The 25882-nt window shown below is 39.5% G+C and overlaps 2 protein-coding genes across 2 annotated transcripts in view; both read left to right on the top strand.

Moving 5' to 3' along the window:
* Window positions 1–178: 178 nt before the first annotated feature.
* Window positions 179–20343, top strand: LOC123879745 (zinc finger and BTB domain-containing protein 41-like). Its single transcript, XM_045927656.1, has 12 exons — window positions 179–325; window positions 1266–1406; window positions 2303–2531; window positions 2992–3127; window positions 3916–4035; window positions 4629–4746; window positions 7194–7409; window positions 13679–13806; window positions 15303–15413; window positions 16255–16458; window positions 18650–18869; window positions 20029–20343. The coding sequence occupies exons 1-12, from the start codon at window positions 185–187 to the stop codon at window positions 20200–20202; spliced, it is 1938 nt and encodes a 645-aa protein (XP_045783612.1). The 5' UTR covers window positions 179–184; the 3' UTR covers window positions 20203–20343.
* Window positions 20344–23643: 3300 nt separating this feature from the next.
* LOC123879409 (zinc finger and SCAN domain-containing protein 2-like) overlaps window positions 23644–25882 on the top strand; it is a 34632-nt gene continuing 32393 nt past the window's right edge. The window contains exon 1 of the mRNA XM_045927099.1: window positions 23644–23681. The gene's annotated coding sequence lies outside the window, so the exon portion shown is untranslated. The remainder of the gene's footprint in view (window positions 23682–25882) is intronic.

Here is a 25882-nt window from a genome sequence, read left to right on the forward strand (position 1 = left end):
AAATATTTGACTTTTTGACAGTTGTCGGGTAAAGCAGCCATTTTGTGGTGTCGTGAAGGGCAAAAATATTCCTCATCCAATTTTGTCTATTTTACATGGGAGTATTACTTTTTGTTGTGATTGATAGATTTTTACTTTTCAAGTTTTTCGGGGTTAATGCAAACTTTACTAATTTATATCTAAAATGGAACAAGACGTAGAGACGAGTTTTAGAACTCTCTGTTGTACATGCTTGAGCACTGATCGAAATGTGATCTCAATAAATGGTTTAACAAACATTTATCAAGTTTTCAGACTTCTTATGTATGACTACGCGGGTGATAGGGTAAGTTTTGAATGTTTACGAACTTATTTACTTTGTTTTGGCCGGTTAGAAGTATTACGTAAATTGCTTGTATAAATGCCCTTAAGTACTTCAGGGTCACTGAAGGTTTTATAAATGTTTAAGTACTTGCAAAGCTACTATAAAGTTTCCTTAGTCTCCTTGGCCCAAGTTCCTTAGTCTTAGTTAGTTATTTTAACTCATAAATGAGGTTAATTATATTTATTTTTAGGGAGTATAGGCTTAGCCCTAAATTGTCATACCTGTTCCTAGATTAACATTAGCTAGCTTATTTGTGTACATATTCCTAGACCATGAATTCGATTCCCAGGTTGAGCCAAAAAAGTTATTAAGAGTTTTGGTCAAGAGTATCAAGTCTATTTGTTTAGATGACTATCCTGGCGCAGTGGTAAGCGCTGTGGTCTTATTAGTGGGAGGTCCTGGGTTCGATTCCCGGCAGGGGTTTGGAATTTTATGATTTCTAAATTTCTGGTATGGTCTGGTGGGAGGCTTCGGCCGTGGCTAGTTACGACCTTACCGTCAAAGCTCTGCCACTAAGCGATTTAGCATTCCAGCATCATGCCATGTAGAAACTAAGGAGGTATGGGTTTAATAGAAACTGCCATACCCCTTCCAGGTTAGCCCGTTCCATCTTAGACTGCATCATCACTTACCACCAGGTGAGATTACAGTCAAGGGCTAACTAGTAGATGAATTAAAAAAAACCTATTTAATTTTTTATACCTCTACATAGTAAAAAAAGAATCACACTTTCACATTCATAACATTCGTATGGAATATACGAATGTTATGAATGTGAAACTGAGGACCGGGTGTGGTGGCGCTCTATAGGGAAGGCCTATGTCCAACAGTGGACGTCCACAGGCTGATGATGATGATGATGATGATGTATGGAATATGGATAAGTTTTGTTGCATTCCAGTACGGGGATTCCATAATAGAACTGGATCAGCTGGTATGCTGGGAGTGTCTGGCCATCATGAAAAAGTTCAGCAAGTTCAAACGGCAGGTGCACAATGCGCAGGAGCATTTAAGAGTGCTAGCCATGAGTCAGGCTCAAGAGGTACTTCCTTTTTTACCCAACTGCGGCAAAGCCAAAAGGAAGGGTTAAGATTTTAGCAGACTATGTATGTAATGTGTGTTTGTATCAGATTCTGTGAGTTCCACCATAGTGCCTATATTACTGAACCAAATTTGAGTCCAGGTGACTTAGACTATATTTTATGCGAAAAAAAACTGGCCAAGTGCGAGTCAGGTTTGCGCACTGAGGGTACTTGGGTAATTTTTCCATCATTTTGCACGATAAATCAAAAACTATTAAACATAAAAATAAATTAAAATCTGTTTTAGAATGTACAAGTAAAGCCCTTTCATTTGATAGGTATAGTTATCTTACTTTAAATATTAAAACACATTTTAATTTTTTTTAATTGATGTAACCACAAATTCACGGTTTTCAGATTTATTCCTGTACTTGTGCCAAATTTCATGATTCTAGGTCAACAGAAATACCCTATAGGTTCCTTGACAGACACGACGGATAGACAGACAGACAGACAACAAAGTGATCCTATAAGGGTTCCGTTTTTCCTTTTGAGGTACGGAACCCTAAAAATGAATTTTTTTTCCTATTGTATCGAGTGGAATAGAAAAACAATTTTACCATATCTATCGCTATCTATGGTCAGTTCGCGGGTAGTAGTCGGGTTTTAGTGATGTTTAACTTTGTTTCACAGACTATGGACCACATGTACATGTCGCAATCCCTTTCATCACTTGAGTCCGTCATAAAGACCGACTTTGACAGGGTCGTAGTGGACTGTAGGGCTACTGACAAGTCTACGGAGTGGCCACAGCACTATATAACTATAAGCACCACCCCGAATGTTATCTATCGCTATCTATGGTCAGTTCGCGGGTAGTAGTCGGGTTTTAGTGATGTTTAACTTTGTTTCACAGACTATGGACCACACGTACATGTCGCAATCCCTTTCATCACTGGAGTCCGTCATAAAGACCGACTTTGACAGGGTCGTAGTGGACTGTAGGGCTACTGACAAGTCTACGGAGTGGCCACAGCACTATATAACTATAAGCACCACCCCGAATGTTAAAAATGAGGGGTATGATGTTGCTCAGGCACTGCGAGATCATATCAGTTTGGGGATAGAAGACCACGTGATGGGAGGTGAGTGTACATACAGGACGCTAGCAAAAACGAAGACAGGTGATAGTACTGATGATGACTGATAAGATCCTATTAAAAAAAAAATTAAAAAAAAAATATTTTTTGAAGGTCCCAGTAAATAAAACATCTGACTGATTAGAGGTCAATGAACGTTGCGTAAATAGGTCACTCAAAGTCAATGCCGCGTCTTAGATGGGGCATCGACCCGAGTTTTGCATGCAGAACCAAGGTACCTTATGAATAGTTGCAATCTATACTTACTAATAAATAAAATTGAAGTGACTGTCTGCTTGAACGGGCTAATCTTCGAAATGGCTGAATTTGTTTTGACGGGACTTTCACAGACAAGTAGAGGATTAACCAAGGAGTAACATAGGCTGCTTAATCCGACTTTAAAAATGCAGAACCAAGGTACCTTATGAATAGTTGCAATTGATTGATACCAGTCTGTTTGTTTCAGTGCCAGAAATAGTGCTAGAGAACCCGGTCTCTGGAGTTATGTCCCACATCGTGGTGGATGCCAGCTCATTGGTCTCAGCCGATGAAACTTACACTGAGCAGTCTGTTAAAGGGGAAATGCCTGAGTTGACTCTCGAGTGAGTACAGTCAAAGGCCGTAAGTCGTTTAGCACCTTAGATAGATAGACATTTTTTTTTACTAAAAAAGATTATTAGTCATGCTAATCATGACTAAAATTCCCCTTTCCCCTCCAACTAAGCGCAAAGCTGTGTTAGGAGTGGGTACGACGATAGTGCAACGGGTGGGGTTTGAACCGCCGACCTTTCGGAATTCAGTCCGCTCCTCAACCGTTGAGCTATTGAGGTGTGATAGCCTAGTGGTTAGAACATCCAACTCCTATTCGGAAGTCGGGGGTTCGATCCCGGGCACGCACCTCTAACTTTTCAGTTATGTGCGTTTTAAGCAATTAAATATCACTTGCTTTAACGGAGAAGGAAAACATCGTGAGGAAACCTGCATGCCTGAGAGTTCTCCATGTACTCAAAGGTGTGTGAAGTCTGCCAATCCGCATTGGGCCAGCGTGGCAGACTATGGCCTAAACCCTTCTCACTCTGAGAAGAGACTATTACTCAGTAGTGGGCTGGCAATGGGTTGATCATAGATAGACAGCTGAAATCTTTATTGCACACAAAAACATGAAAAGGAACACAACACAAAAGGAAGAAACAGAAAAAAACAATTGTGCGCAAAGGCGGCCTTATTATTGTTCAGAGCAATCTCAACCAGGCAACCTTTGCTGAAAGAAGAAGCTAGTGTTGGATAGTCCGTATGTCTGCCTGTCTGTCTGTCTGTCTGTCTGTCTGTCTGGCGTTCGACTAATTATCATTTTTAGTTGTGAGTTGTAATTTAACATTTTCTTTTCCAGCTCAACAGCGATCGGCGAAACGGTCATAATAACTCAAACGCCCAAGCCTGAGACTAAACCCGACCTGAAATGCGGTTACATCACAGAGTATATGACTGAAGCTGACATGTTGGCTGCTAGGTAAGAAAGATTTAAAGACTAGCTGAAGCCCGCGACTTCGTCCGCGAGGATTTTGGTTTTTCGAAATCCCGTGGGAACTCTTCGATTTTCCGGGATAAAAAGTAGCCTATGTGCTAATCCAGGATAAATATCTACCTCCATTCCCAGCCAAATCCGTCCAGTAGTTTTTGCGTGAAAGAGTAACAAACATACACACACACACACAAACTTTCGCCTTTATAATATTATTAGTGTGATTAGTGTGATAGTGGTATAAATCTTAACAAGATTAAGTTGAAAACTAAAACCCGACTACAATCGTCTTAATAAACGCTGAATAGTATAGTAAAATTGTTTTTCTGTCGCTTGGTATATTAGTATATTTTACTCAGAATTTTCTCCTCTTTTATTTTGACGTAGGTAGGTACATTACACGTGTAGCTAAACAAAAGTTATTTTTTACTTTTTAGTGTTTGTGGTTTTTGAAGTCGGTTTTATTTTTCGTTTGAAAATTTTTTTATGGTATCTTTTTTTTAATCATCAGTAGTATCACCTGATTTAGTTTTTGCTTTCGTTCTGGTTACCTGTATAATATAAACACTGTTTGTCTGTAGGGAAGAACAAAAGAAGAAGATCCACTATGTATCGCTGGTGTACAAGTGTGAGTTGTGTATCGTTGGGTTCTACACACAACAGCAGGTGGAAGACCACTTCCTCACGTTGCATAGAGAGGTGAGAAATGTCGTAAAGGCCGATTCACACCAAGCACGTACACGTGACACGTGCGTAGTAACGCGCGTAAACCCCTAACACACCTGGTTACGCATACGTCCACGCTTTACGTAAGCGGTGTGCCATGTTTCATACAGTTTCATACATTACAACGCAATGGTACGCGCTACGTCTACGCGTACGCAGCCTGTGTGAACGAGCTATAACCCATCCAGTCCAGGGTAACCCGCGCCCATCTTAGGCATTGTTTTTAATTCAAATACGAGTTAACCCTTGACTGCAGTCTCAGCAATGATGATGCAGTCTAAGACTGAAATCTATAAAGCGGACTTTGACTTTGCTCAAACTTAAGACACTGTTAAAACGAGACAGCGCTATACCGCTGGCATAGATCTGTCTTACTTTAACTGAAACTTAAGTCTAAGCAAAGTCAAAGTGCGGTCTATAGATTTTAACCTTAGCATCTATAGTGCGCATTTTGACTTTGCTCAACAACACATGACAGACAACAAAGTGATCCTACAAGGGCTCCGTTTTTTCTTTTGTGGTACGGAATCCTAAAAATATTAAAATGTGTTCATTTATTAGTATTTTAACAAAATAACTAGTATTCTCAATGATTATTTTAAACGTGTGTATCTGTGTATCTGTCTGTGGCATCGTAGCTCCTAAACTAATGAACTGATTTTAATTTAGTTTTTTTTGTTTGAAAGGTGGCTTGATCGAGAGTGTTCTTAGCAATGACTTTCTAAGCATGGACACATCGTGGCATACAACACAAGAGCCCAAACATGGCACACGTTTCTAAATTCACCCTATGTAGCTTCAACTGCTCCATTTATACATTCCCGCTAACATTCAAGTCTTGTAAAACTAACCTCAGTGATTAAGCCGCAATGTAAATCGATTATTGCACTCGAAGCTGAATAAGGTGATTTTAGAAGCAAACTTGAATAAAAAATGGAATGGAGTAGTGTAGCACTATTAATTTTTGTTATTTCTTTGAGAGATTTTTCGTTTTTGTAAATATGAAACTATTATACTATATCTATACTATATACTATTCTGCTCGTGCTGATTCACTGACTGACTGACTGACTCATTTGATCAACTCTTCTGTAAAATTTTGTGTTTTTTTTTTACCGATGGTTTCGTATAGAGGACAAAAAATGATTCGGAGGAAAAATATGGATAGAGCTGATGATTGAGGATTTCGGTGAGGAGCACGGCCAGGGTATTGAAGATAGGTGGGGGGTGCTCGAACAAATGTCACTCAGAACTTCATCCAATTGACAGGGAGCTGAAAAATAAAACCAAGATGGCGGATTCAAGATGGGCCTTGAATCAAGATGGCCAAAGGCCTCCCACCAGCCGACCTAAACCAATTAAGAAAATCTCAATCGGCCCAGCCGGGAATCGAACCCGGGACCCTCGTCATACAAATCCACCGCGCTACCACTGCGCACCGGAGGTCGTCAAAAGATCTATCTATACATATAATAAAATTGTAGAAAAGTGCTGTCTGTACAATGGAAATATATAAAAAAGTACTACTTTTTTTTTATCGATGCCGAACCCGAAATTGTAATTAATTTTTTTTGTCTGTTTGTCTGTTTGTCTGTGTGTTTGTGCACGTTAATATCAGAAACGGCTTATTCGATTTAGATACGGTTGTCACTAATATATTGTAGTAAGCTTCACTTAACATTTAGTGTTTATTTCATGTCAATCGGTTCATAAATAAAAAAGTTATGTCAATTTAAAGAATCGCGGCGAACATTTTTAACGTACAGATACACGCCTCGCGCCTGAGCGTTCGTGGCTATATAAAGCGCGCTGAGAGCTATTCCACGCGAACGAAGTCGCGGGCACAGCTAGTAATAAAATAAATGTGATACAATAATGGCCAATAGATTTTACATTGAACAAAAAAAAAGCTACTCCACAGTTTTGTTTTTCCGACATTCGTGACGCGCCCTTCCATCTGTCTCTTTCCGATGTGCGTGAGAGAAAGGAATGGGAACATTGTAAATAATTTTAGATATTCCTAGTGTTTTCAATGGTTTTACTAAGTATTTTACACTTTTTCGCATGTTATCTTACGTAAATAAAATTAACTTACCGGTGGTAAGTCACACCATCTCTTTTCTGCGTCGTTAACGTATTATTTCGGCACTTTTTGATCGCGCATTTAGGCGTCTTGACAGCTTTGCAGTCAACATGCGACTAATGAAGAAAGTGTGCTTACACCGAGTATAAGCACACTTACTTGGTCCCTTGTTATGCGCGCCAGTGCGATGTCCTTGCTTAGAAAGTCATTGGTTCTTAGCTATAATCCAAGAAAACCGGTTCAGCCGTTTGAAAGTTATCAGCTCTTTTCTAGTTACTGTAACCTTCACTTGTCGGGGGTGTTATAAATTTTTAATTTACACTTGTCTATATTCTAGAAACCCGGACACTCACCCTGTAGAATATGCTACGTCTATATTGCGGACGATAAGTTGACGGGACACACAGACAGTCACTATATCAGGCGTGTCTGTAAAATGTGTAACCATATTGAATACAGCGTTCAACTGATTGCTCAACACGTGCGCGAGCATTTGAGCAAACCCAAACCCAACTCGCTCATACAGATCGACGATCGTCCGGAGCGGCAAAAGGTAAGTCGGTTAATCCGGTTAAACTTTGGGTTAACCTGGTTAATCTTGGTTAACCTGGTTAATCTTGGTTAACTAGATAGTGAATGTCGCTAGCAGTTTGGTTAATGAGTTTTTTTTTTTAATAAAGAATATTAGACATGTTAATAATGACTAATACTCGCCTTTCCCCTCCAATTAAGCGTAAAGCTTGTGCCAGGAGTGGGTACAACAATAATATAACGGTTACGGTTTACTGTTTAATCGTGTTAACTATGTAACGTTTTGTTAATATCTTAGTTAACCAGTATTAACCACTTGGTTACTTTAACAGAGATAAAAGACGGTGAATTGGATTTACTTTGTGGTTATTACTTATTTAAAAAATATTTTACGTCTTTATAATAAGCTTCCAGAAGACATATTGGAAATGTCTCTCAATAAGTTCAAAGTTTTATTTCAAAGTCATTATAATGTAAAGGATTATTCAAATGATACGAAAGCTTGGGAATGAGTTGCCAATCAGCTTTGATAGTTCTAATAAGCATAAGTGATTCTGTAAAGTGGTGATAATAAAAAAAAAGAATACCCGGCTGAGTTCGTTGCGGGCTCTTCTCAGACGGGCGCGTTTGGAACCCTCGTAGCTTTATTTTTAAGTTACGCAATTTATTATCACCACTATATTGAAACAGTGGGTTTAAATAAAAAGAGCAAATCAGTATAATCGCACTAATTTATTTTATCACTTCACTCAATACACTAATAATTACTCTCATATATTTGTTACTAATACACTTATTTACTTATTACACATTTATTACACACTTATTACACTTATTTACACAAACCGGCAGTATTTCAGCTTATAATGCGTACGATACAATAATAATCCTAAAAATGAGCTCGCATGGCTTTATATGGCGTTATCCCCACCGAAGGCATTCGGCAGTTGTTGCTGAGTGGCGTTCGGCTGTCAATGGCGCTGGCGTTGGCGTTCAATGGCCGCTAGGCTATGATTGGCCGGCGTTTGGCTCGACTTGACTCGGATAGTCTGGTTGGCGTTGGCGCGTTGCGATTGGCTGAGGCGGTGTGGCGTTACATTCGGCCGTCCTGAAACAATGAATTGCTCCCGCAATGGGAAAATGCTTGGTTAGCTTTCTGGTAGGCAATAGCTCAATAAGGTCTTCGGTTTCAAGTTATTTATCGGAACAGTTAGCACTGTTGGATATAAGAACCGTAGGCGCTGTGATATGGCTTTAAAGAGTCTGCTCAGGCATGTACAAGCTTTGTAGCCTCGAAATCCCTTAACACTGCGGGTTCTCTTAATGCCTACCAGCTTGGTTACGAAAATGAACCTGAGTAAATGCTATCAGTGTTTACTTTTGTCGCAATGCTTGTGGGAACTTGCCACTAAATAACTAAATTCCTTTGTTATAATTAAATGAAATATTAATTTTGTCAGTTACATTATCTAGTTAGCTTTATCCTATCGCTTGCTATCCTTTACCGAGCATTTGCCTTGTTACGCATAACCTCCCCGAGTTTACTAATTTAAATTAATAGCAACATGGCATCGTGACCTAGGTAAATACCAAATTATGGATAGCACATTCTTTGAGAGTATTGTCAGTAGTCCGAATAATATCAAGTAAGCAGTTTGTCCAATCATTTTATTCGCAGTCTCGCTAGGGCCTGTGGCACAACGCGTTTAACATGGTCTGGTTAGTGCTTGGCTTGGCTTGACTAGGCACTTGGCTCGTGGTAGTATCATGGAGGTCAAAACATACCTAACTATTAATCAGTCGACACTCGAAAACTCTAAAATGTCTACTAGTAAAAGCATTCTTATAGTCACTTTATAAGTTTGCTAGGATGTTCAAATAAGCCAAATTATGTATAATATTCTACGAAACTGATCGTTTTCGGCTAGTAACAAATTTTGCAAAAGCATCTGTAATAATCAAATTGTACCTATACTACTGATGAGCGATATCCTTTCGCTGTCTTACAAAATGGTTTTACAAAATGTGGTCAGTATGAATTCTACAAAATTCTAATCCAATGCTATTGGTCTGTGATCTAAACTGCAATCTTATCTACTTTAAAACCAAGACGAAACAAAAGAACATTATTTAATTTATAAATTATTATCGTTTTTCAGTTGTACTATTTTTCCACGTTTTACTTTAGAGACATTTTTGAAAGAAAAACCGTCAACAGACTGGCTTGTAGAAAGGAAGTGAATAGCTTCTCGTGAAGCTGTGAATGCTATTACTCTGACTTGAAAAGGAATCTCACTTAAATCCTTGCAGGGAGATCTCTCAACGAGCAACGAGATGAAAGTACTCCTATCGAAAGTAAAACTTGGCTTTCGAAAGTAAAAATTGGCTACCGAAAGTAAAACTTGGCTATCGAAAGTAAAACTTGGCTACCGAAAGTAAAACTTGGCTACCGAAAGTAAAACTTGGCTACCGAAAGTAAAACTTGGCTACCGAAAGTAAAACTTGGCTACCGAAAGTAAAACTTGGCTACCGAAAGTAAAACTTGGCTACCGAAAGTAAAACTTGGCTACCGAAAGTAAAACTTGGCTACCGAAAGTAAAACTTGGCTACCGAAAGTAAAACTTGGCTACCGAAAGTAAAACTTGGCTACCGAAAGTAAAACTTGGCTACCGAAAGTAAAACTTCGCTACCGAAAGTAAAACTTGGCTACCGAAAGTAAGACCTGGCTGTAGAAAGTAAGACCTCACTACAGAAATTAATACCTGGCTGCATGAAGTAAGACTTGGCTGCAGAAAGTAAGACTTGGCGGCAGAAAGTAAGACTTGGCGGCAGAAAGTACCTAAGACTTGGCGGCAGAAAGTAAGACTTGGCGGCAGAAAGTAAGACTTGGCTGCAGAAAGTAAGACTTGGCGGCAGAAAGTAAGACTTGGCTGCAGAACGTAAGACTTGGCTACTGTCTTCACTTCGGCATCTATGTAATTCCGAAAACAGTTCACGATTGAATTTAGGTAATACAGGATCATCAGTTAAATAACAGTTTTCTATTCCATTCCTATTCCCTACTATGTAAGCTACATAACCAGGCAGGCATACTAACACCAACTGAACTCAAGATATTATGTAAAATGTCAGTCTAGTCGGCTTAGTGAAAATTCTTACGGTACGTCCGGTCCACCTGACTAACAATGAACGGCACAAAGCTAAATCATGGCTATAATTAAAAGTGCCACTTGAACTTTCTACTTACATTATGATTGGACCGACAATCTAAAGGTAGAATGATAAAATTGACTCGATTGAAAGCTTGTTGGCAAAAGTACGTAACGTACATGCTGCCTACAAGCACTACTTTTTTTCTAAAATGACAAAAGCATTATCAAAATCATAAGGATGTCTAACTGGTAATAATTATTATTACGTTTCCTCCAAGTGCCCGATTCTGCCTACATTACACTACCTATTTGTATTTACTCTTTTATACGCTGTGCCACTGGCTTGTATATTATACGAGACAGTCCCAAAGCCGTGAGTAAGATCTACTTACTATGCTCTCAATCATTCAAAGAATGTGATTTAAACTACAAGTTACAACACGTACAGACTTCATAAACACTAACTTTTAGTAAAAATAAAAGAACAGTCATACCATACAGCATAAACGCTTAACAGCGCTTATGTGACCCCAAATAGGCGACAATGCGGCGGCTTATAGATACCCATTGGCTGCAACCCTGCATCGTTAGCGCGCCACGATGAGGTGCCTCGCAGTGACGCGCTCGGCATCAGGCACACAGCGCACAGCAAAGCATCAGTGGTGACCATCGTAGGCGATGACGTTTGCACTTCACGAACTCACCAAAAATTCCGAGAAAAGAAAGATAAGCACAATATTATTGTTTGACTACAAGTAGCTCCCAGTCGATTCATAAAGTACGTCTGCCCCAATTATGAAGATCTATATTCATATTACATAACAATCATATAACCACATGAAAATCAATTTCACAAGAAACTCAAAAGTGAACATCATAAAATAATTCGATTTTACATTCAAATTGCGATCGCCATGCTATATGCAAAACTGAGTTTGAGCACACTGAAAGTGTTCATCAACCGATTCTGACGTAAATGGTATTATTGTACCCTTAAAAATAATTTATAGGTACCCCACACGTACCCCGTGTTGTCTGTATGACTGCAGCGGGAATATCACTGACGACGCGAAAAAAATAACCTTAAAGGTTTATAGAACCTTATACTATGACTGAGCCTTGTGCAAATAAAAACACTAATAGCGTCAAAGCTTGTTTCTTAAAAACTTCTGGTTGAAATTTGCGGGTAGTCTGAGAACTATTGTTACCATCCGATATACTAGATTTTTTTTTTAAATTAATTGCTGCAAAAGTAGGGATTAGGCGTTTAATCAGTATGTATTTGTGTCAGCTCATAACCTCTCAACAACTTTAACCGATTTTGATAAATGATACGTCATTCGTCTTGATGGCGTGTGTGTCAATGGATACATAAAATTCTTTAAACAATCAATGTGGTGGATTTCATACGATTTAATGTAAGAGCCGAAAAAATATGCAGCGCAAACAGCAGTCGGGAGTTTTTATTTTTTACTATTTAACTTATTGAATTACTTGTTAACTTTTTCGTACCGGTAGCACTCTAGAATTAAACTGCGAATTCAAATTGCGGGTATCTCGGCGAGATGCAACGTGAAAAGTGGATGGTTGAGCGGGTTTTTACCTAATTCGATAAAAAGTTGACTAAATAAATTGGTTGAAATTTTAGCATTAGTATTTACCGCCTTGGTTTCATCAGTTATATATATACAGCACGTGTATTTTTGTTAGGAAAACTGTAAATAAAACAATACACACGAATATTACATTCACAAAAATTAAAACTAAAACTCGTCGAGCTAGCTACCTTGCCTTACCCTAAACTAGAACAATTTATGGCAGAAAAACCCTTACCTATGAAGGAGCTAAACTGTACAACAAAATACCTGCACACATAAAAAAAATGTACACTCATTCAATCTATTTAAAACTGAATAATTAGCTGCTCACATTATGAGTAATGCGAATCACTTCAGCAAATGCGCTGAATGAGTACTTCATTAAATGGCGAATATTGTAAACTTTATTTTCTCATGTAAATGACCTTTTTTATGAGAATACGTCTTTAAACCTAAACCTTTATTTGACGGTCAGATATGCCACAAATTATAGTTATATTTTTAGCTTCAGCTATCACTCAAACCATTCACTCTATCCGCGAGCGTATAATGACCACCTATCATAACCCGCGTGCCCTAATACTAATTTCATAACCTCAAACAGGGTGTTAGCAATATTAACCTTTCACGGTCATCTCATCAGTAGAGGTTACAAACACGATCAACCTCATTACACTATGCATCAATATCATTAAAAACGGGATTAAAATTTGAAATGGAATAATGGATGGATCATACCTCAGTTATTACGCGTAGAAGTTGAGGGTAGGTTGCCATCGGGCGTAGAAACCATGCACGCTGCAGATGAATGTACCTCTGGTTCAAAACTCTTCTAAGGACCTTCCGGGCCCCAGAAGTGGACGATCTTCATTGTCGCTTGATTTTTACACGGTGATTCGTTTCCCTCTTGCGGAGGAACAAAGTAGCCGGCATGTATTTGCCGAATCGTCTATTGGCGCGATTATGCATCATAACTTTCTTTATTAATCCCACTTCTGAGATGAAACAGTGGGTTTAAATAAAAAGAGCAAATCAGTATAATCGCACTAATTTATTTTATCACTTCACTCAATACACTAATAATTACTCTCATATATTTGTTACTAATACACTTATTTACTTATTACACATTTATTACACACTTATTACACTTATTTACACAAACCGGCAGTATTTCAGCTTATAATGCGTACGATACAATAATAATCCTAAAAATGAGCTCGCATGGCTTTATATGGCGTTATCCCCACCGAAGGCATTCGGCAGTTGTTGCTGAGTGGCGTTCGGCTGTCAATGGCGCTGGCGTTGGCGTTCAATGGCCGCTAGGCTATGATTGGCCGGCGTTTGGCTCGACTTGACTCGGATAGTCTGGTTGGCGTTGGCGCGTTGCGATTGGCTGAGGCGGTGTGGCGTTACAATATCGCACAAATTTAACAATTTCGACCATCAAAAGGTGGACTACTTTGAATAAATGATTTTGACTTTGATTTTGACTTTGAAAGGTGTAAAACAGTTGGTGTAATAAAGTTATTTTTTTACAGAAGCGTAAGAAAAAAAACAAAATAAAAGAGGAACCGGAAACGCCACCGAAACCGGGTGATCTTCGCAAGTTGCTGTCAAAAACCACTATAGTAGGATATAAATGCTTAGAGTGTGAAATGTTTTTCAAGTAAGTTTGCATATGGACTTCGTCTGTGTCGGTGTTAGCTGGTGGGCGTGCTCTGCCTTTTTGGAGTTTTTTTGTTAAAACTGACTGGAAAGCGCTCTAAGGGGGTGCCGTGCGTGTGTCGGCGAGCGCCGGCACAGACGGGGTCCATACTTGTATAGTTTAACTAACTTGTTACAAATAACTTGACATTGGCTAATCTTTGTAAAGCCAGACGAGAGAGAAAAAAAAAGTATGCATATCGGTCAGAGTGAGCTAGAAAACTTTCGGTTTTGATCCTTTTTAGGGTTCCGTACCTCAAAAGGAAAAACGGAACCCTAGGATCACTTTATTGTCTGTCTGTATTTCGTGTCTGTCAAGAAACCTGTAGGGTATTTCCCGTTAACCTAGAATCATGAAGTTTGGCAGGTAGATAGCACAAGTAACGGAAAAAATCCGAAAACCGTGAATTTATGGTTACATCATTAAAAAAAATTAAAAATGTGTTTAAATTTTCAAAGAAAGGTAACTATACCAAGTGGGGTATCATATGAAAAGGCTTTACCTGTACATTCTAAAACAGATTTTTATTTATTTTTATGCATAACAGTTTTTTTTTTATTGATTTATCGTGCAAAACTAATTCTGCAGAACACAGGTCAGAACCGGTTAAACTGTTGGGCTGTGAAAAGGTAGCTGACACGCCGACATACTTTCACATTTATAATATTAGTATGTATACATAACAATATTGATGGAGCTTTCGTTTTAACTAGTTTTTAGGGTTCCGTACCTCAAAAGGAAAAACGGAAGGAACCCTTATAGGATCACTTTGTTGTCTGTCTGTCTGTTAAGAAATCTATAGGGAACTTCCCGTTGACCTAGAAGCATGGGCAGGTACTTATCCATCCATCCATCCATCAGCCTGTATGCGTCCACTGCTGGACATAGGCCTTTCCAAGAGCGCGCCACCAAACACGGTCCTCCGCCTTCCTCATCCACCCGCTCCCCGCCACCTTCTTCAGGTCATTGGTCCAGCGGGCTGGAGATCGTCCCACACTGCGCATACCCGTACGTGGTCTCCACTCCAGAACAAGTCTGCCCCATCGGCCTTCGGTTCTACGACAGACATGACCTGCCAACATAGCGACCTTTAGTTCGTGGACGAGGCCACTGATAGTTGATCAGTGTCCACGTTTCTGCTCCATACGTCATCATAGTATGTACCTATACTTAACTAGCTGACGCCCGTGACTTCGTCCGCGTGGATTTAGGTTTTTCGAAATCCCGTGGGAACTCTTTGGTTTTCCGGGATAAAAACTAGCCTACGTGCTAATCCAGGATATTATCTATCCCCATTCCGCATTTCAGCCAAATCCGTCCAGTAGTTTTTGCGTGAAGGAGTAACAAACATACACACACACACACACACACACACACACATACAAACTTTCGCCTTTATAATATTAGTGTGACAATATTGATTGAAACTTTCGTTTTAAATAGGTTTCTCTTTCCAGAACGTCCCGGGCGCGTAAGAATCACGTGGCAAGAGTGCACAGGGAGGGGTTGCAGTGCGACCATTGCAAGAAGAGATTCGTCAATCGAACAACTCTGGCTACACATCTTAGGTAATTATTCTCACTAGTCTATTTTTAGGGTTCCGTACCTCAAAAGACGGAACCCTTATAGGATCACTTTGTTGTCTGTCCGTCTGTCGTGTTTGTCAAGAAAACCTATGGTATACTTCCCGTTGACTAACAAAAAAGAATAACTATAAAGTATATTTAACTAAAGGATGCCCGCGACTTCGTCCGCGTGGATTTAGGTTCTTAAAGATCCCTTGGGAACTGTTTGATTTTCCGGGATTAAAAGGACCCTATGTCCGCGAGATATAAGCTAACGCTGTATCTTTCGTCATAATCGGTTAAACTGTTGGGCCGTGAAAAGGTAGCAGACAGACAGACAGACACACTTTCGCAATTTATATTATCAGTGTGGATTTCTCGGTTTTAAACAAGCCTTCTAGTTTTTCCCGCCAGCTTGGTATTTCATTGGTATAGATTTAATAAAAGATGGATGCTCTTGGATTCGACTTTATTCCCAATTCACACGACACAGACATTACAACAAGACAGCGACAAGTGACAAGTGACAGATGACAAGACGTTGACATTAGGATATTAATTACTATAGACAATATACACAGACTAATACAGTACCTTATGTAACACTTGGTTATGTCATCTGACCAACGGGATGGCTGCCTTCCAACGTTCCTCCTTCGTGGAGTACGTGGCCTCCATTCCAGCAGCAAACTAGTCCATCGGCTCGGTCCACCGAGAAGAATGGCGTGCACGTGAAGAAGCCTATGTCCAACAATGGATTGATAGGAGCTAAGAATGAAGAAGAGAAGATATTTAATTTCATTAATTTCATTTCTTATCAAAATACCCTCATATTTGTTTACAGGTTACACGAAGGCCCCCTACCTCGGGAAGAATGCCCCATCTGCCACAAGATGGTCCGTTCAATACAGATAAAGTACCACATACAGCGTCACCAGAACTCTACCCGCTATGAGTGTAAAGAGTGCAACAAGACATTCTCTCACCTCGCGACCTACCAAGCGCATCTCAAGTACTCGCGACCGCACGCCTCTGACCAGATCTTCAAGTGAGTATTATCATCTGCCACAAGATGGTCCGCTCAATACAGATAAAGTACCACATACAGCGTCACCAGAACTCTACCCGCTATGAGTGTAAAGAGTGCAACAAGACATTCTCACACCTCGCAACCTACCAAGCGCATCTCAAGTACTCGCGACCGTACGCCTCTGACCAGATCTTCAAGTGAGTATTATCATCTGCCACAAGATGGTCCGCTCAATACAGATAAAGTACCACATACAGCGTCACCAGAACTCTACCCGCTATGAGTGTAAAGAGTGCAACAAGACATTCTCACACCTCGCAACCTACCAAGCGCATCTCAAGTACTCGCGACCGTACGCCTCTGACCAGATCTTCAAGTGAGTATTATCATCTGCCACAAGATAGTCCAATCAGTACAGATCATCTGCCACAAGATGGTCCAATCAGTACAGATCATCTGCCACAAGATGGTCCAATCAGTACAGATCATCTGCCACAAGATGGCCCAATCAGTACAGATCATCTGCCACAAGATGGTCCAATCAGTACAGATCATCTGCCACAAGATGGTCCAATCAGTACAGATCATCTGCCACAAGATGGTCCAATCAGTACAGATCATCTGCCACAAGATGGTCCAATCAGTACAGATCATCTGCCACAAGATGGTCCAATCAGTACAGATCTTCTGCCACAAGATGGTCCAATCAGTACAGATCATCTGCCACAAGATGGTCCAATCAGTACAGATCATCTGCCACAAGATGGTCCAATCAGTACAGATCTTCTGCCACAAGATGGCCCAGTCAGTACAGATCAGCTGCCACAAGATGGTCCAATCAGTACAGATCTTCTGCCACAAGATGGCCCAGTCAGTACAGATCAGCTGCCACAAGCCGATTCACTCGATGCAGATCATATGTCACAAGAGTATTCAAAACCAATCTGGCATATTGAAATTTTGTTTTACCGTCCGAGTGATTGTTTGATAAAAATGCATTTTACTCACAAGTGTAAATTAAAAATTTATAACACCCCCGACAAGTGAAGGTTACAGTAATTAGAAAAGAGCTGATAACTTTCAAACGGCTGAACCGATTTTCTTGGATTCAAATTCAAATTATTTTTATTCAATTAAACTTTTACAAGTGCTTTTGAATCGTCAAAATAATCTACCACTGGTTCGGAATGCCGTCATGAACTACAACATTAAAATATACCAAACGACAAAAACAATTTTACTATAATATTAGCTGATGCCGCGACTTCGTCCGCGTGGATTTACGTTTTTCAAAATCACGCAGGAACGCTTTGATTTTCCGGGATAAAAAGTAGTCTTATGTGTTAATCCAGGGTATAATCTATCTCCATTCCAAATTTCAGCCAAATCCGTCCAGCCCAATAATTTTTATCTACTGCCCATGCTAGCCGGGCAATAGTTTTTGCGTGATTGAATAACAAACATCCAAACATCCATACTTTCACATTTATAATATTACTAGAGGATGCCCGCGGCTTCGCCCGCGTGGATTTTGGTTTTTGTTAAATCCCGTAGGAACTCTTTGATTTTCCGGGATAAAAAGTAGCCTATGTCCTTCCCCGGGATGTATCTCAGTTCTGTACCAAATTTCATTAAAATCGGTTCAGCGGTTGGGCCGTGAAAACGTAGCAGACAGACAGACAGACACACTTTCACATTTATAATATTAGTATGGATTAGGATTAGGTTATATTTGTAAGCTTAGACCAAAAGGGGCGTTATAATTTAACTATTTTTATAAGTTATTAAATGTTCCTTCATATTAAGCTTGCGCGAGGACATAAGCCACAACGCGTAGAGGCTTATCAAGAGTTTTAATCTTTAAATAACCTAACTGCAATATTAATTTGACCGGGGCGCAATTGCTATTGCAACCACTCAATCAAATTGGCGACCTAAACACAAAAGTATTTAATAGTCGTTGAGTCTCGAGTCGGAGCGAGACTGGCTTAAAAACCGTCAAGCAGCCGTATTTATACAAATCGATTCAAGATGGCTGCTCGGAAGCGATCGTGTGACGTCGAATGAGTCAAATATCTGTTTTATTATTTTAAATTTTAAATAGTTTTTTTGAAAAAGCTAACATATTAGAATTAGGATTACGATTTCAGCGTTTATTAAGACGATCGTAGTCGGGTTTTAGTTTTCAACTTTATCTTGTTAATTTTAGGTTCCCATGCCCAATGTGCAATAAAGGCTACCCCACAAAGCAAGCAATGCAGGACCACTTCAACTATCAGCACCTGGGCAAAACCACGCACAAGTGCCCCGTGTGCAGCAAACCCATAGCCTCCCGAGCTAATGTGGAGAAACATATGATGCGGGTGCACGGAGAGAAGAAATCCAAGCCGAGGAACCACGTGTGCCAACAGTGTAGCAAGGCCTTTACCGTGAGTACAACTATCAGCACCTGCGCAAAACCACACATCAGAGCCTCGATAGCTCAACGGTTGAGGAGCGGGCTGAATTCCGAAAGGTCGGCGGTTCAAACCCCACCCGTTGCACTATTGTCGTACCCACTCCTGGCACAAGCTTTACGCTTAATTGGAGGGAAAGGGGAGTATTAGTCATGTAAGCATGGCTAATATTCTTTAAAAAATATGTCCTGTATGCAGCAAAGCGATACTGTCCCTATCTTCACCTTTATATGGGACCACCTGGGAAGTATACCCGTTCAAACAAAAAAAAGCGGCCAAGTGCGAGTAAGACTCGCACACCGAGGGTTCCGTACTCGGGTATTTTTCTGACAATTTGCACGATAAATTAAAACTATGTATTATGTATAAAAATAAATAAATTTCTTAAACTGGGCCCTTTCAAGTAAAGATTTTTATATAAACACTAGCCGATGCCCGCGACTTCGCCCGCGTGGATTTAGGTTTTTCGAAATCCCGTGGGAACTCTTTGATTTTCCGGGATAAAAAGGAGCCTATGTGCTCATCCAGGATATTATCTATCTCCTTTCCAAATTTCAGCCAAATCCGTCAAGTAGTTTTTGCGTGAAGGAGTAACAAACATACACACACACACACACGTACAAACTTTCGCCTTTATAATATTAAGTGTGATGTGAGGATGATACCGCCATTGGCGCAATTAGAATTCCATAAGCCTACGTTGTCGTATTAGTTTACAAATTGCGAAAAACCAAATTTTGAATTTCGTGGGCAGACCCGTGCCCTGCCAGGACCATAAGTTTTTTTTTTCTCTCTCTCGTCTGGCTTTACAAATATTAGCCAATGTAAAGTTTGTAGTTATTTGTAACAAGTTAGATAAACTATACAAGTATGGACCCCGTCTGTGCTGGCGCTCGCCGACACACGCACGGCACGTCCTTAGAGCGCTTTCCAGTCAGTTTTAACAAAAAAAAAAACACTCCAAAAAGGCAGAGCACGCCCGCCAGCTAACACCTACACAGACAAAGTCCGACCTTAAGTTTGTAGTTTTGTACTAGAATACGTTTTTTTAAACCGACTGCGATTTTACTATAATATTTCAGCGTTGACTAAGACGATCGTAGTCGGATTTTAGTTTTCAACTTATTTTCAGGATAAGAAAGCGCTGACTCAGCACGAGGTGATCCACTCGGGAGAGAGACCGCTGAGCTGCGACATCTGTCAGCAGACCTTCAAGCAGAAAGCCTCGCTTTACACGCACAGGAAGCGAGTCCACAAAGTGTTCCCGGCCAAGCGACATGTCGAGTTCATGGAGAAGGCTGAATAGAACTTCAACTGAGACTCATAGGCGAAGACTCCTCCTATCTCTATCTCTATCCAAAAAGAGGGGTGTTATAAGTTTGACGTGTGTATCTATGTATCTGTCTGTGGCATCGTAGCTCCTAAACTAATGAACCGATTTTAATTTAGTTTTTTTTTGTTCGAAAGGTGGCTTAATCGAGAGTGTTCTTAGCTATAATCCAAGAAAATCGGTTCAGCCGTTTGAAAGTTATCAGCTCTTTTCTAGTTACTGTAACCTTCACTTGTGGGGGGTGTTATAAATCTTTAATTTACACTTGTCTATATAAAGTTACCTACTTACTATAATTACTATTAGCCACAATGTCCTTTAGATGATCTATAGATTCTAGATCTAGATGATTTAGATGGTCTTATCACTATTGTTTTAAAGATACCCAGATTGTAATTAATAAAATTAATCGGTTAAACTGTTGGGCCGTGAAAAGCTAGCAGACCGACACACACTTTCGCATCACACTAATATAAAGGCGAAAATTTATGTGTATGTGTGTGTGTGTGTGTGTGTATGTTTGTTACTCCTTCACGCAAATACTGGACGGATTTGGCTGAAATTCGGAATGGAGATAGATAATATCCTGGATTAGCACATAGGCTACTATTCATCCCGGAAAATCAAAGAGTTCCCACGGGATTTTGAAAAATCTAAATCCACGCGGACGAAGCCGCGGGCGTCAGCTAGTTTATAATATTAGTATGGATAAGACACGATTGCCGTCGAAAAGTCTCGCTTCCTTACAGAGGGCGCACTAGAAGACTGTGCAAGTACAGTGGTGTAACTTAAAGTGGTATACTCTACTTGCTTCAAATTGTATATTTTAAGTTTTTAATTATGTCAAAAGTATTATTAATGAATGAATTGTTACATTATATGTATTAACCAATAAATTACGATAAGTTTTTACTGTAATCTGTTTTTTTATTGATAAAACCTGTCGTTTATTTCTTATCACACTATCACATCACACTAATATTATAAAGGAGAAAGTTTGTATGTGTGTGTGTGTGTGTATGTTTGTTACTCCTTCACGCAAAAACTACTGGACGGATTGGGCTGAAATTTAGAATGGAGATAGATTATACCCTGGATTAGCACATAGGCTACTTTTATCCCGGAAAATCAAAGAGTGCACACGGGAATTTTAGAAAACCTACATCCACGCGAACGAAGTTGCAAGCATCAGCTAGTTTGTTAAAAATGCAGTAATAGCATGACAATCTAAGGTGCATGAGACGGGTCTGCCCGCGAAATTCAAAATTAAATTGGTTTTTTGCAATTTATAAACTAATACGACAAAGTAGGCTTATGGCATTCTAATTCCAACAATGGCAGTATCATCTTCACAGGATTACATAAAAATCTTTACTTGAAAGTGTTCAGTTTAAGAAATTAGTTAAAACTAGAGGATGTCCGCGACTTCGTCCGCGTGGATTTAGGTTTTTAAAGATCCCGTAGGAACTGTTTGATTTTCCGGGATAAAAAGTTGCCTATGTCAAAAACAGGGACGCAAGCTACCTCGGTACCAAATTACATACAAATTGGTTAAGCGGATGGGTCTTTACTCTTTAGGAATCCCGTGGGAACTCTTTGATTTTCCGGGATAAAAAGTAGCCTATGTCCGTCCCAGGAATATAAGCTGACCCTGTACCTTTCATCAGAATCGGTTAAACTGTTGAGCCGAAAAAAGTAGCAGACAGACAGACAGACACACTTTCGCATTTATAATATTAGTACCTATGGATAATGAGTTACTCACAAATTAATTCTGTAAACTGTATGATTTGTTATATTATGTACCTGCTGATTAATAAATTATGATAAGTTTTTCCCTTGACTAAAGAAGAGAGCCACCCCGTTTTTACTTTATTCCGCCTTTTATTGATAAAACTCGCCTTTTATTTGCTAAAGACGCATTCTAAAGGTGCATACTGACCAGCAGGATGATTCGGCTGTTATATAATAGCAACTAAACTACAAATAGTATAAGGATTATAATAATTATTCAATATAATCGGGGCAAAAAAAAAAAATGTTATTCGTGTGTCCCCTTGCAAATCAATGTAGAAGGTATAAAAAATCCCCTTGCAAATAAATATGAATATGATACTTTACTTTTTAGGGTTCCGTATCTCAAAAGAAAAAACGGAACCTGGGATCATTTTATTGTATGTCTGTCTGTCTGTCCGTCTGTCGTGTCTGTTAAGAAATACAAAGAACCAAAAGCTTAATTTGCTATAATCCGCCAAACCAATGAAATCTGTATGGTAGGCAGTACCACACAAATTCCAACTCCACTCGACGCGCGTTTCGCCCCCATACCGGAGCATCCTCAGGAGATGTAGACCTTACGTCTTTGCAATTAGACGTTGTAAGGTCTACAACTGGTTCCTTGTATATCATGGACTTCCGCAAAATAACGCCTGCTTCTATAATACATCTGTTAAGAAAACCTATAGGGTACTTCCCGTTGACCTAGAATCAGGAAATTTGGCAAGTAGGTAGGTAGGTCTTATAGCACAAGTAACGGAAAAAAGCCGAAAACCGTGAATTTATGTTTTAATTTTCAAAGTGAGATAGCTATACCGAGTGGGATACCAAATGGAAGGGTACCTATACATTCGTAAACAGATTTTTATTTATTTTTATCATCGATGATTTTTATGCATAAAAGTTATAATAGGTAGGTAGTTTTTGATTTATCGTGCAAAATGTCGAAAAAAATACTCGCGTACGGAACCCTCCATGCGCAAGTCTGACTTGCACTTGGCCGGTTTTTTCAAGCATATATGTACTTATAAGTAAATAGAGAGAGAGAGAGAGCCAGCTCGTACCAAACCTTCGTCATTTTCTAAAAGCTGAGGTCAAAAGTTTAAGGATTATTGGCAGCTGGTTGCAATGCATGACGTGATTTCTAATAATATGTACCTATTATTTTGAAGAAAACAAAAAAAAAATACTTGGCGAAAGAACTTTTACACCTCTATTACCTGTTATCTCCCAAAGCCACCATGATCCAAACTTCATATAGTCGCTGATCGTTCCTCCCTGTGTTATGGACAATACGCAGAGATCAGCTTTTTTAAAATAACGAAGGTCTGGCACGCGATGGTTCTTAGCTTAAAACCGGTTGCCATAGATTGCCTTAGATTGGGTTATTTTCGTAGATTCAAAGATCACAATGTTCAACACATTTCTAGTGTTACCCGTTGTCATTTAACGTTTGACAGCAGCTGTTTTCTAAATTTTCGTTGCTGTGGTTGCTATTGATTTCAGAGTTTCATCTATGGTGGTGACCAGTGGTGACCTTGATTCACGTAAACTGAAATCCACGTAGTAGAACCATAGAGTAGGATGAGTAGAACTTAGTGATTATATTCTCTTTGCACGTAGTGATGATACTCTTTGCTTGATTTGTTATCTAAAAATTTAAAGCTAAGTAAAGAAAAATTTTCAAAATCTTAGAAATGCGTTGCTGTGTGCCCTTCTGCAAAACCACTGCGGAGGTCGTCTCCGAATCCGAGGAGATTACGTTTCACGAGTGAGTGTTTTAACTTTGTATGTACAAACCCGGTTACTAAAAGAATGGACCTCGCTTTTTTCAATTTCAATGTATGATAAACGCCAAACTAAGACAATACTAACATAGCATACCCAGAGTTTTTCACAAACATTTAAGTTTCATACCTAAATATTCTTAATGATGCTTTTTTGCATACCTTACCCATGCGTCGCAGTGTCGTCTTGACGCCAATCTTTTAGATTTAGTAACCTAGACCAGGGTAGGCGAACCAATGGCACGCGTGCCTGGTGCCATTGATAGCACGCGACACATTATTTTGAACACGTCGCCGATCATAAAACATGTGTAAAAAATGTGTTATTTAAGTAAAAATGCTAATAACAAAATTCTGAAAACATGGAATGCCTTACCAGACACATTTAACTGTTTGAAGAAGCTGTCTCCATGGCTCATGCAATTTTAACAATGTTTTCATCTACCGATGCCTGCGAGTCATTAGAGTCATTATTTTCAGAGATGAATAACATTAAAAACTCGGTTAGAAACCGTTTGACAGATGAATCCAGTTCAGCATGCTATTTTGCTAAAAGTAACATCTTACAACCCTAACATAAATAAAATTATTTGTCATCTAACCTGCAGCAACAGAAGTCACACAAATTTTACAGTAATTTAGTTTATGCGTGTAATAAAACATTCTAAAATGTACCTTTTTTGTTTACTTTATTAATTAATAAAGAGTTTTGATAGTATTTATCTATATAACTAATTCTCACGCCCGGTTACAAAATAGATATATATAAAAGCCAAAGAGAATATAATATACTTACATAAAAATAAATAAACCTACATACAAATTTACATAAATAGTATTTATTATTATTATTTTCCAAATAATAATCAGAAAGTCAAAATTATTTGATGACACGTCAAAGACCCCATTTAAAAAAAATGGCACCTTGATGCATAAAGGTTCGCCTACCCTGACCTAGACGCTTGCAGCCCTACTTTGTCTGCAGGGAGATAACTGACCTGAGCCACCTTATTGCCCTGCTTCCCGCCAACCCAGGCTGATCGGAGCACGGCTCACAAGTGCGCGTTCACAAACCGAGCGAGTCTGTATCCAACTGTAGAGCTCCCCTCCAGGCAGAGCTATTTGCATTTTGTTTAATTATGAGTCACACGTTACGGAAGCTCCGAGCTATAGTCCAGAGTGTAATTTCCAGGTTCCCCAGCGAAGTGCATCTCCGAGCTGCTTGGCTCAGAGCCCTCGGCAAACAAGACACTCTCCTGCCAGAGCGTGCTGTGGTCTGCTCGCAGCATTTTCTAAACGATGACATTTATGAAACAGAAAGTGGCTCAAGGCGGATTCGTACTGGTGCTGTCCCCTCACCAGTGCTGGTAACTCCTTCATAATGCTCATAGCTTACATTTTAAGCTTCGATACATACACATATCAGTATATACTTAATAGTTCCTTTCAAAGGCTAATTTTTGAACATACAGTTCACATTTCAAGCTTTAGGTTCATTATGGAAGTTGGAAGGTGGAAATGATCATACTTATTACTGACAACATTTTGCACAGGTCTGCATGATATGCCTGGACACTCGCAGCAAGCTGTTTCTGATGAGTAAATACAAGCTGGAAGAAGCATATGAACATTTAGTGGGACATCCTGTAAGTTGTATTTCATATCATTCATAAGTCAGTGTGCAGTCTAAGAGCAGTGTCAACTGCTCGAGCAGTAGACCAGTGCACTGCTGCTCTAAAATTGAGCTGTATATGAATTAGTTGTGTTTGTTGCAGTTGTGTGGTCAAGGAAAGCTCAAACCAACGCTTTGTGTGCAATGTGCCCAGAGACTGGTGAACTTTAGCACATTCAGAGACAAGAGCTTGAGAACGCGCTCCCTGATGATGGAGCTAGTTGACAGACATGAAGTGGTGAGAAATGTTTGATGCACTTTATTGTTATATGTAACAAAATGTTAGGTGCCAACTGTGTCATTTAAGCGAAGTGTAACATGTTACATTGTGAGCATTCATCAAGTCAGTCCGCGTGATATGTTTAGCTGATGGGATGGACACACTCGTTACAAATGTTACGCTACGATGATATTTCAGATC

This window comes from Maniola jurtina, chromosome 28 (assembly GCF_905333055.1).
Source record: "Maniola jurtina chromosome 28, ilManJurt1.1, whole genome shotgun sequence".
NCBI lineage: Eukaryota > Metazoa > Arthropoda > Insecta > Lepidoptera > Nymphalidae > Maniola > Maniola jurtina.